General features: G+C 45.2%; 1 protein-coding gene across 3 annotated transcripts in view; it reads left to right on the top strand.

The window, feature by feature from the left end:
• The window catches only part of LOC138759112 (kelch domain-containing protein 3), a 161,983-nt gene that overhangs the window by 89,856 nt on the left and 59,389 nt on the right, over positions 1-12,738 (top strand). For all 3 annotated transcript variants that reach the window (XM_069929069.1, XM_069929052.1, XM_069929061.1), the window contains 3 exons: positions 7,245-7,345; positions 12,198-12,283; positions 12,365-12,446. In XM_069929069.1, the coding sequence (XP_069785170.1) occupies positions 7,245-7,345; positions 12,198-12,283; positions 12,365-12,446 (269 nt within the window). The remainder of the gene's footprint in view (positions 1-7,244; positions 7,346-12,197; positions 12,284-12,364; positions 12,447-12,738) is intronic.

Genomic DNA, 12,738 nt, shown 5'->3' with positions numbered 1-12,738 from the left:
AAGGCGCTATTTGCCTTGGCGAGTCTGTTGTCTATCTCATTGTTGATCCTTGCATCTGATGAAATGGTGCAGCCGAGATAGGTAAACTGGTTGACCGTTTTGAGTTTTGTGTGCCCGATGGAGATGTGGGGGGGCTGGTAGTCATGGTGGGGAGCTGGCTGATGGAGGACCTCAGTTTTCTTCAGGCTGACTTCCAGGCCAAACATTTTGGCAGTTTCCGCAAAGCAGGACGTCAAGCGCTGAAGAGCTGGCTCTGAATGGGCTTTTCAATCTTCTTCAGCATGATGCTGAACCAAGCCATGAAAGACCCCAACAATGAAGACGCTGTTTACATCCGGTACCGCACGGATGGCAGTCTCTTCAATCTGAGGCGCCTGCAAGCTCACACCAAGACACAAGAGAAACTTGTCCGTGAACTACTCTTTGCAGACGATGCCGCTTTAGTTGCCCATAAAACATATCTATATACAATAAAAAAACATAATCTGTCACACGAGACTGCATGGATTTCAAACCAGCGATGGTTGTCCTGGAAGGCATGTACTGGCCCCCGACAAACATACTCTACGCCTGGTACCCGCTCAGGATCAGGGTACAGCAGTCAGGTGAGACGGTAGATGATTACCTGCAGGCACTGTGAGAACTAGCACACCCATGCATGATTGAACCTGGGGTGACTGCTAAGAAGGTGGTGCAGCTCATCCGAGATACCTACATGAGATGATTGTGGTTGCGGATAACTCGACAGATACTGTTGGAGGAGAATAATGCTTCCCTTGCCAGAATCATGGAGATGGTCTACTCCCTAGAAGCTGCAGCTCACCACGTAGAGGCCTTCAGGACAACCTCCAGCCTGGCTGCCGCCGATGACAGCAGTCGCTGAGGAGCTCCACGTGGAAGAGACGATCGCCACTGCTGATGTAGTCCGCTGTTGTAAGTACTGCGGGTCCCGGTGTGGGTTGGACAGGCACTCCTGATGCGGCAAGAAAGGCCACTTCACTAAAGTGTGCCTCTCCAAATCCACTGGGAGCACTGTGGCCCTCTGTGACCAACCTGGTGCCCCTTCTGACTCTGGACGTCCCATGTCCAGATGCCAGGCAGCGCTATTATTCCACCCGCCACTTCTGCCTGCACAACGACATCACTTCCAGCTTGGCCTTCTAACCATGCTGCCACCATATTCTCACCACGGGCGCTGCCATCTTTCATCATCCAACTCGCGCCCACACCAATGACACCATGTCATCTGGTGTCACTTCCGGTCGAGTTGCCCAACCATGCCAACACCATGTGTGTTTTCTGGACAGCACCATCATAGGCCAGCTGACCCCCAACCACCCTGACTCACCCACCGGACGACGTGGTCAACATGCGCACATGCAAAACTGCACACTCACTGCACCCCATGGTCCTAAAGACACCCATTGGCCACTACTCATTACAACCATTGGGGAGCAGCGACTTGGACACTGAGGCGGTCCTAGCATCCACCACGCTAATGGATGACATTCTCCATGGACTTGGGTGCTTGATGATGGACATCGCTGTCAATGGGAAGGTATTAAAATGTCTATTTTGAGAGCTTTGTGCACCCGAATCTAGTCCGTATGCTGAAACTCCAAGTATACCCAGCGAACTTCACTATCGCTTTCACAGCCCAGGACCACTCAATCACGACACTAGGGTGCTGCTTAGTGAACTTGACAGTGCTGGGGGGGAACATATCAAGGGTTCAGGCTACTGGTCATGCCCAATCTCTGTGCCCCGGTTATCCTGGGACTAGACTTTGAGTGTCACCTCCACAGCCTCACCCTTGCCTTTGGATGACCCATTCCTCCCACTCACCATCCACAGCACAATGTCTAGTGACCGTCCCCAGTCCACCTGCGGGCTCTCCACCCTATGGGTGTCCCCCCATCCCTCTTCAACTACCAAACACCCGTCTGTAAGCCCATAGCTGCCAAGAGCAGGCTCTACTTTGCAGCCGACAGGACCTTTTTCAAGGCAGAGGTGAGATGGCTTCTGGCAGAAGGAATCATAGAGCCCAGTACCAGCCCCTGGAGAGCCCAGGTCCTTGTCGTAAAAGGGGACAGCAAACTGAGGGTGGTCATTGACTACAGCCAGACCATCAACTGGTAAACCCAGCTGGATTTCTACTACTGCCCCGCTTCATGGTCAATGAGATAGCCCAGTACAGGGTTTTCTCCACGACTGACCTGAAGTCAGCCTACCATCAGCTTCCCATTCATGCCCGGGATAAAACTTATGCTGCCTTTAAGGCAGATGGATGCCTCTACCAGTTCCGCCAGGTCCTGTTTGGGATCACAAATGGCGTCTCCATGTTTCAGTGGGAGATGGACCACATGACAGACCAGCACAATCTAAGAGCAACCTTTCCATACTTAGCATCTGTGCCCACGACCAGCAGGACCACGATGCCAACCTGGAGAAATTTATCCGGACAGCAGAGGCTCTGAACCTTATATACCAGAGGGAGAAATGTGTGCTCAGTACCACCCACCTCGCCATCCTGGGGTGCATCGTGGAACATGGTGTTGTTAATCCTGACCCCAAATGCATGTGCCCCCTAATGGAACTTCCCCTCCCCCACATGCTCAAGTCCCCCTGCAGGGACTCTTGTCTTACTTCTCCCAGTGGATCCCCGCTTCTCGGACAATGTCCGCCCACTGGCGCAAGCCACCACTTTTCTGCTCCCTGCTGAAGCACAAGCTGCCTTCGCCCACATCAGACAGGACATTACCAATGCCACGATGCATGCCATGGATGAGACCACCCCATACCAGGTGGAGTGTGATACCTCTGATGTTGCCCTCGCTTCCACCCTCAATCAAGGGGGCAGACATGGGGTCTTTTTCTCTAGGACCCGCCACAGAGCTTGGACACTCTGCCATCGAAAAGGAGGCCTAGACGATCGTGGAAGCTGTCTGCCACTGGCATCACTACCTAACTGGCAGAAGGTTCTCCCTTCTCGCAGACCAGCGCGTGGTGGCATTCATGTTCAGCACCACCCAACGGCAAGATCAAAAATGACAAGATCTTGTGCTGGAGAGTTGAGCTGACCACCTTCAGCTACAACGTCCAGTATAGGCTGGGGAAGCTCAATAACTCCCCTGATGCCCTGCCCAAGACCTGTGCCAGTGGACAGTCCAAATAGCTTCAGTTGCTGCACGACACCCTTTTCCACCTGGGTATCATGCGCCTGTACCAGTTCATTAATTCCTGGAACTTCCCCTTCACCATCCAAGTCTGGACCATGACTGAGTCCTGCATGGTCTGGGAACGGTGCCAAATAGCTTCAGTTGCTGCACGACACCCTTTTCCACCTGGGCATCATGCGCCTGTACCAGTTCATTAATTCCTGGAACTTTTCCTTCACCATCCAAGTCTGGACCATGACTGAGTCCTGCATGGTCTGGGAAGAGTGCCAAATAGCTTCAGTTGCTGCACGACACCCTTTTCCACCTGGGCATCATGCACCTGTACCAGTTCATTAATTCCTGGAACTTCCCCTTCACCATCCAAGTCTGGACCATGACTGAGTCCTGCATGGTCTGGGCAGAGTGCTTCTTCTGCCCACTATAGGTCCATGTAGTGAAGGCCACTCAGCCCTATGAGCAACTTAGCATCGACTTCAAGTGACCACTGCCTTCCACGAATAAGAACATCTATTTCCTCTTGGACATAGAAGAATACCGTTTTCCCTTCGCCATCCTTGCCCTGACACCTCCACCACCTTAGTTATCAAGGCAATGGTGCAGATCTTCACCATGTTCGGATCCTTAGCATTCATCCACAATGACTGGAGGTCCAGCTGCATGAGTGAGGAGCTGAACCAGTAACTGGTGGCGTGAGGCATTGCATCTAGTCGCATGACTAACTACAACCCCAGGGGCAACGGGCAGGTGGAGTGTGAAAATGGGATAATCTGGAAGGCAGTCCTCCTGGCCCTGAGGTTGAAAGGCTGGTCCATCAACTATTGGCAAGAAGCTCTCCCCGAGGCATTTCACTCCTATGGTTGATCTTTCGCATGCCTTTTCTCCTTTCCTAGGAAATTGGCGACCGGTGTCTCCCTGCCAGCGTGGCTGACATCTCCGGGACCAGTACTCCTCCGTAAAAAGGTGAGGACCCACAAATCCTCCCCCCTGGTCGAGCAGGTGCATCTCCTCCATTCAAACCTAAATCACGCCTACATCAGGTACACAATGGACGTGAGCACACCGTTTCGATCAGGGACCTGGCACCAGTAGAAATCCAGCCCTCTCACCCTAGGCACCTCTGGTCCATCTAGGATCCATCGGGAGCCGACACCCTCCTTCCGTCTCTTCAGAGGGCCCCGCTCCCCGCAGACCCACCCCACACCTACACTCCCTCTCTGCCAATCATCATCCCCCCCCCCCCCACAGCACCAGACATCCCGGCCACCCTGGACCCAGCTGACCCTCAGGCGGCCTGCCCCTACCGACCATTGACCAGGAGTCTCTCCTGCAATGGTCCCAGAGACACTGGACCACCTGAACTTGCAGATACTATCTGGCACTGAGGACACCGCCCTCCCCCCACCCCAAGGACTCATTTTAAGAAAGAGGTGAATGTGGTGATACAACCACTACACTGCCCACACTCCTGTCAGCCTACTGCAGGGGGCTACTGGGCTATAGTCATAGAGGCAGCTTCCTCTGCTCTTCTTGGGTGCCAGAATGATTAATGCCCTTTTGAAGCATGGGTTTCAGTCATAAGCAGAGCAACCTTAGGGGCAACCTATATACACCTACTCTTCCAAGCCCATATTCTTCTGTGTGCCCCTCAAAGCCCTATGTTTACACACTTGAGAACCTCTGCATTTGGCTGTTTCCAAAATCCATCAAACACAAGGATCCAGGATTGATCTTTGTTCTATAATTGCAAAACATTCAAAACTACTTCATGTGAACTTTCATGTGATTTATACTCAGTCAAGAATGAAGATATTAAGGTAAATGGCCCAAGCTCTGATAAAGTTGCAGACTTTAAGGAGTCAAACACCATCTGCTGGAGGAACTCAGTGGGTCAGGCAACATTAGTAGGAGAAAATGAATGGTCAACGTTTCGAGTTGAAACTCTTCTTCAGGACCGATGAAAAGTTTCAGCTTGAAGCGTCAACCATTCTTTTTCTCCCACTAATTCTCCTTGATCCACTGAGTTCCTCCAGCAGATGGTGTTTCAGATTCCAGCATCTGCAGTCTCCACTGTGTCCAGACTTTAAGGAGTGACTTAAAATAGAGGAAAGAAAAGTACAAGGGCAGAGTTTGGTGCCTTTGGAGCTGAAATACAGCCACAATTGTGGGAGCTGTTAGAATCTAAAAGAATATGTTAACATCTGCAGAGGAAGAAACAAAGTTAATGTTTCTGACTGGTGTGGTGCCATCAGAAGGAGGACTTTTCTAAACTCTGCATGGATGTTGCCTGGCTTATGGAGCAATCAAAAAGGCTAGAACTGTAGGACTAAATACCCTAGAAGAGTAGAGAGATGGGAGAGAGAAGACTCACAATAAGTTTCAGACCCGAAATGATGTCTGTCCAGTTCTCTCCATGGATACTTCCTGATCTGCTGAATCCCTCCAGTTTCTCATTGCTTGCTCAAGACCATAGAGGAACCTGAAACATGTGAGCGAATTTGGAAAACACAATATTGCTTAGCCAGGGGAGGAGCCACAGTAGGACTGTAAAGATAGAGATGATGGATGACCTGGATCTGGACAGCATAACTGTGTATGACCTCAGTTTTACAGAGAGAGATGTGCAAGTGGATGTCTGGGGGCTCAGGGTGTGGAATAATATTGGGGTGTCCTCAGAAGAATAAAGGTTTTCGGAAGGACTTATATAATTAACGCCAACAAAGAATCAAGAAGTGCCTTTAAATTTTCAGCTGTTTTAATTGATAAAATTATATCTGTAATGGTGCAAGTCCGTCAAGCAATATATATCCACTGCAATGCTCACAAACTGTCTCAGAACGAACTATTATGGAATGTTCTATTTGGCCCAGAAATGATCCCCAAATTGTCAGAGATCTGAGAGCTCTTACAACTTGCCTGATATTCAGGGATAAAATTACATTTTAGGAATGAGGTTCACACAATCTTGGTAACGCGCCAGAAAACTGAATGCAAATCTGGAAGGTTACCAGGAATGCTCAGAGAGTTGAATTTACTGAGATTTAATTTTCTTCCCTGTTTTGATCTAATGTTGATTTGAAATTCATTTCTGGAATATTAAGCTGGATTGAGTTCTGCCTCATGTGTGTTAATGTCTGTCTTAAAATGACACAGAATTTGCTGCACTAAAGCTTTGAATCCACGGCACCAGTAATAGTATCTGTCCTACTGTGAGCAACATTATGAGCTTTCAAACAATGTAAATATTGTTCCTGTTCACAGCCAAAGCCATGATTTCAGCTATCCCCACCAAAGTGCTGCTCTATTTTCCCTTGTGCTAAATCCTGCTATATACTACAGATTTTACAACAAGGAGATCAGGAGGAGGAGGAAAAACACCATCTGCTGGTTGTACTCCTCTTTATTTCCTTATGACATACGAGGGCACCATTCAAGTTCATGTGGCTCTCAGACTGCAATCAGTGGCCAACATATTTGCATGTGTTTGGTGTTGGTAACCAAAGAGTTCCTCCTTCCTTGGACTTTTCATTCCCATTTCATGACAACTGGTAAAGATGAAAGATAAACCGAATGTCAGCAGTTTCAGATTGGCGACCGGTGTCTCCCTGCCAGCGTGGCTGACATCTCCGGGACCAGTACTCCTCCGTAAACAGGTGAGGACCCACAAATCCTCCCCCCTAGTCGAGCAGGTGCATCTTCAGATTCAGCCAGTTTGCTGTTTCCATTTTCAACACAGGGCTTTTATAAATTACTTTATAAAATAAAATGCAGCCACTGAGTCTTTGATGAGTGGCAGCTGGGTAATAAGAACCCTCCGTTCTCCTCTCCCTTGCTTCAAAGTATTGTTCCCATTTTTTGACAGATTCTTGTGTAGACCACACACGCACAATCTAATCTTCTAACCTCTCTATTGTCTCCCAAATATATTGTTCAAATGAACCTCTCATGAAAGTTTGATTTACTGTGTTAGGGCGAAAATTTAATCACATCTCCAAAAAAATAATTACAATTTGCTTGACTATTTCTTCAAGAGAATGAAGTGACTTAACTCTCATTTCTCCCCTTTAGGTATAGCCATGCATCTGCTCCAGTGGGAGGACTCTTATATTTATTTGGGGGAGGTACAATGAACAATTTCTATTATAAAGATATCCATGTGCTTGACACAGGTACTTAATGCAGTGATTCTTCTGGCTTTGTTTGAAATCATTTCTGTTTGGTTGTTATATAATATATTTCTGGTACACTTTTCCTCATTGTCAGGCAACTTCAATAAAAGTTTTATGTCCAAATATCAAATCTATTTATCACTGAGGGTCCCCTAGTCTCCACTATTATCAATTCCATGCAAAGAAGTACAGGGTATGTGTACAAGTTACAAAATGAAATGGAATATTTGCTGAAATCAATCCATGACATTATTTTGTCTCCCTCTGAGGAAACTGATTGAAAATGGCATAAAATCATTTAATGTTGGAGATTGTATTATTGCAATATTCACGTGTAATCTGAATTTTGTGTGGTAATGTACTTACAGATTTGATTATTCCACCAAGGGGTAAAGAAAGGCATTACTTGAAATAAAGCTGTTCACAACATCAGAATTTCCAAGAGCTCTTTTCATCTAATTAATTAAGTTGAAATATAATCATCTGCAAAATATCAAAATCAAAAATGGAATGATTAGTTGCTCTTTGCCTGGGTTCTATTGGATAGCTCTTCAACGTGTTGATATATAAAAACAGAAAAGCTGAATAAACTCAGCAGGTCAGGGATCTTTGAACAGAACCGTAGAACACTACAGCACAGAAACAGGCCCTTCGGCCCATTTAGTCTGTGCCTAATTATTCTGCCTAGTCCCATGACCTGCAGCTGGATCATAGCCTCCCATCCATGTACCTATATAAATTTTTCCAAAATATCAAATATTCACTACTTCAGCTAGCAGCTCGTACCACGCCCTCACCACATTCTGCGTGAAGAAGACGCCCCTTTTATACCCTTTAACCCATTTCCCCTTTCACTCTTAACCCATGTCCTCTAGTTCTTGTCTCACTAAAGTGTTAACTCTTTCTCTTTCCACAGATAATACCTGGCCTGATGAATTTTTCCAGCAGTTTTGTTTTTATTTCAGATTTCCTGCATTTACAGATTTTTGATGAACATTTTAAGTCAGTGACTTCCTCCTGTCCTTTCTTTCTCTGCACTTGCCTTTAAAATTAGTTGCTGATCTACTTTTCATCAATTTTAATAACATGAAGCTGACCTTAAATACTTCTTTCTTCAGAGGTTCTGTCTGTCCTGAGTCTTGGCACCATTTTCTAATTAGGTTTCAAAGGATATTCAGATAAAATTAGATGAAATATGATGGGAGAAGGTCCGAGCAGAGCTCAAATGACAAAGCTGTTTTTTCTGCTGTGAATGAGAGGTTGTCAATGTGTGGATTGGTGAAGTCCTCAACAAATATTTTCCCATCTGTATTCACTGTGGAAAAGGACATGGAGGCTTAGAAACTCAGGGAAGCGTATTAATGATGAATTGAAGGATTGTTCACATTTCGGAAGCATGGGAGGCGTTAAAACGCTTAAAGGTCAATAAACCCTCAATATCTGATCGAGTATATTTTAGGACTTTATGAAATGCTAGGGAAGAAATAGAAGGAGTTCTGGCAGAGATAGTTGCCTCATTGGTAAGCACAGGGCAGTGCTAGAAGACTGGAGGGTGCCTAATATTGTGCCTTTATTTTAAAAAGGCTGTAAAAACAAGGCAGGGAACAACAGTTCAGTGAGCTTAACATCAGTTGTGGGTATGATACTGAGGGGATTCTGACAGATGGGATCTACTTGCATTTGGAAAGGCAAGGACTGGCTAGGGATAGTCATCATGGTTTGTGCATGGGAAATTGTGCTCACAAATTTGATAAACAGTTTGGAAGTGGTAACCATGAAGCTTGATGAAGGCAGGGTATTAGATGTTGTCTATGCAGACTTTTAACAAGTCTTTTGACATGGTCTTGCATGGGAGAATTGTCTGAAAGGTTGATTGTATTGGATTTAAAGTGGGCTGGCCAATTATGGCTTGATGGAAATTGTTACTCTGATTGGGCGCCTGTGACCAGTGGTGTGCCACAAGGACATATAACAACCTTATAACCAATTTTCCCTTGCAACTGCTGCAACCGTGCCTGCCTGTCCCGCATCGGACTTGTCAGTCACCAACAAGCCTGCAGCAGACGTGGACATACCCCTCCATAAATCTTCGTCCGCCAAGCCAAGCCAAAGAAGAGAAGAAGTATAACCACATCCATATAACAACTGGATGACAACATAGTTAGTAAAATTGCAGATGACCCAGAAATTTATGAGATAGTGGAAAGTGAAGAAGATTATTTAAGATTCCAACAGGATCTAGATGAACTGGAAAAGTGGCTGATGGAAGTTAACTCGGACAAATGCTATGTGTTGTACCACAACAGGAACCTCTGGTGAATGGTAGGACCCTGGAGAGTTTTGTAGGACAAAGAGACTTGGGGGTACAGGTACATAGTTCCATGAAAGTGGCAACACAGGTAGACAGAAGTGAAGAAGGCATTGAGTACAGAGATGGGGGCACCCTGATACAACCAGACAAGATGTTGATGAAGCCATACTGGAGTATTGGGCACAGATTTGCATACCCAGTTTCTAGGAATAATACCATGAAGCTGGAAATGGTGCAGAAAAGATTCACAAAAATGTTATCAGGGCTGGTAAACTTAAATTACAGAGGCTGGATAGCTGTGACTTTTCTCCCTGGAGCATAGGATGCTGAGAGGTGGCCTTATAGAGGTTTAGGAATCACAAGGGGCATAGAAAAATAGTCATAGATATTTTTACCCACACACACATTTATTGGATTTGTATCTTTTGTCTGTATGTGCGTTTGCATATTTAAGGGAAAGATTTAAAAGGGACCTGAGGGGCACTTTCACAGAAAGTGGAGGGTATATAGATTAAGCTACTAGAGGAATTGTAACATTCAAAAGTCATTTAGACAGGTGGTGTATATGAATAAACATTGTTTGGAGGGATATGGGATGAATGTAGACAAATGGGACTAGCTTGGTCAGCATCATCAGGTTGGGCCAAAGGGCCAGTTTCCATTCTCTACAGTTGTTTGAGCTGTGTCGGATGGATGGTAGGGATCCTTAATAATTCGTTGAGTCCTATTTAAGCAACACTCTCTGTGGGTATCAACAATAGAGAAAAAGGAAGCCTCAAGTGATCATCTCAGCTATTTTAATTATTCTCTGCATTGGTGCACTCTGCTTCACTCAAAAGCTGCATCATGGTGGATATCTTCCTCATGTTAAGAGTGAAGATATTACATCACTTGGATTTGCATGGAAAAATGCCATGGGCTGGTGGGGGGGGGGGGGGGTGGTGGGGTGGAGGCGCTATGTGTGTTGGTCAAGATGATGGAATAAACGACATTATTTTAGAGTGATGCGCAATTGAAGAGTAAGGGGGATGGGGAAGATGTATTGAAGGTACAAAAACTGCAGAGAATGATCCATTGAATATGATGGGAGGCAGAGTAGGAGGAGAGGAAAAGAGATACCCTAGCCTTGCTCTGTCTGTGATGAGACGGAGTGAGATCAGAACCAGAAGCAACAGAACAGATGTGATTGAGTGCATCATCAGGTTGATGAGAGGAAACCATGGCTGCAGATAAATGAAGAAATCTCAAAAGCAAAAGTGGAAAAGTCATGAGATGAAATGGAGTCCTTACAGAAAGGAGGAATGAAAACAGAAATTCTGCACTCAGCAGGGGTGGCAGCATCTGTGAAAAGAGAAAGTATTAATATTTCAACTGGGATTGAAATAAAATGTTTGTTTTGAGTTGCAGAGGAAGCAGAGTGGAAGGGGGCGCAGTTAACTTTGACTGGAAAAGTCGGTGGCCTTGGAATAGACATCTGCTCTTATTAAACTCATCTCTTTGTGATGAGATCCAAAGCTGCAGAGTGTTCCTAGCTTCTTGGCTGAGTATGTTTCAGAGTTGCTGCAAGAATCAGCATCAGGAGCTGGAACTCAGTGACTGACACCAGTCCCCCTGCCCTCCCACAGCTTGAGTCCTTCTGCACTGCAGTCTACAGTTAAGGAAATCAGGGTCACACCAAAATGTGAAAAGCAGTGCACAATGACGATCCAGTCCAGAGGTAAGGATCTCTGGGATTAATAAGTTTCCTATCAGCCCCCTTCATTTGGTTCCTCTTATTGCCTGTCTGTTCCTGTCTCACTCCTCTCTCACTTCTATTTTACCTGCTGTCTCCCCTTTATATTTTTGTCCTGATGCAAGGTCCTGAACTAAAATATCAACTATCCCTCTGCCTCCATAGATGCTACTTGACCTGCTGAGTTCCTCCAGAACTTTGATTTTGCTCTAGATTCGATACCCAATTGCTCACAATCTTTGTTCACAGTGAACTTAATACATAGTCTCCTCCAAGTTAGAATCAAGGAAGCAAAAAAGCTTAAATAATTTAAACAGTACTAGCACAGCAGTTAGACTTGCTATCTCCAACAATGTGAGTTTGATGCTGTCTATGTGGAATTTGCACACTCTCCTTGTGACAGTGTGAGGTTCTCCCGGATGTACTGCTCACTCCCAAACCCTTCAGAAGTTCTGTGGGATAATTAGCCATTACAGATAAGCATATGTTAGTGTCAAAAAGGAGTTGATAGGAAAACTATGCATATCATGGAGAAATGAGAAGAGGAGGAAATGATCTGCTGGGAGTTGGTGTAGATCAAATGGGCCAAATACTCTTGAAATGAAGAAGGAGCAATTGAATGTTTTGATAATTGACCTTGGGTTCATTCTTGATAGACGAATGTAAACAGCCCTCAGGTATTTCATACTTATAATACTGAATTTTGATTTTTACAAAGAACTGGCATGGAGATGCTGTTAATATTTCATATTCTGTCATATGTAATGTATTACCATTTATTTTCATTCAATAATAATGTATTATTTCAGTCACTTTGACCTGGAGACAATGTGAGATAAAAGGAGAAGGGCCACATGGCAGAGGATTCCATACCTTTACATCACACCATAATAAGGTAGATTTAAAGTTGTGCTGACTCTGCTTGCCTTTAAGTCATTAAAAATTGCTTTGGTTCTCATAAAACTATTTAATACAGGATATCTATGTGTTTGGTGGATCTTCTTGTGACCAGGAAGGCAACAAAGTTGCATTGAATGATGTTATGAAATTGAGCCTTGGTAAGTACTTCTTCCAAGATATTATGAATACTTATATTTGTCATATGAATCGATGGGAAAGTGCCACTGCAAGCTGCATACTCAGACGTGACTTGTCTAATTGGTGGGATAAAGGGAGTGATGGCACAATGGTTGATGGTGGGAGACAAAGTAGACGGCAACTTAAGATGCAAAACATGTATGAATCTCCCAGAATGCAGGTCAGAAGCAAGAACTGTTCATAAAACAGAGTTTTGCTTTCCATAAACTAAAATATGGCCTTTTTTTACACTACTGATGTCCCAAGAAATAT

The sequence above is a fragment of the Narcine bancroftii genome, chromosome 1 (assembly GCF_036971445.1).
Source record: "Narcine bancroftii isolate sNarBan1 chromosome 1, sNarBan1.hap1, whole genome shotgun sequence".
Classification (NCBI taxonomy): Eukaryota; Metazoa; Chordata; class Chondrichthyes; order Torpediniformes; family Narcinidae; genus Narcine; species Narcine bancroftii.
This window is presented reverse-complemented; position numbering and strand designations above follow the sequence as displayed.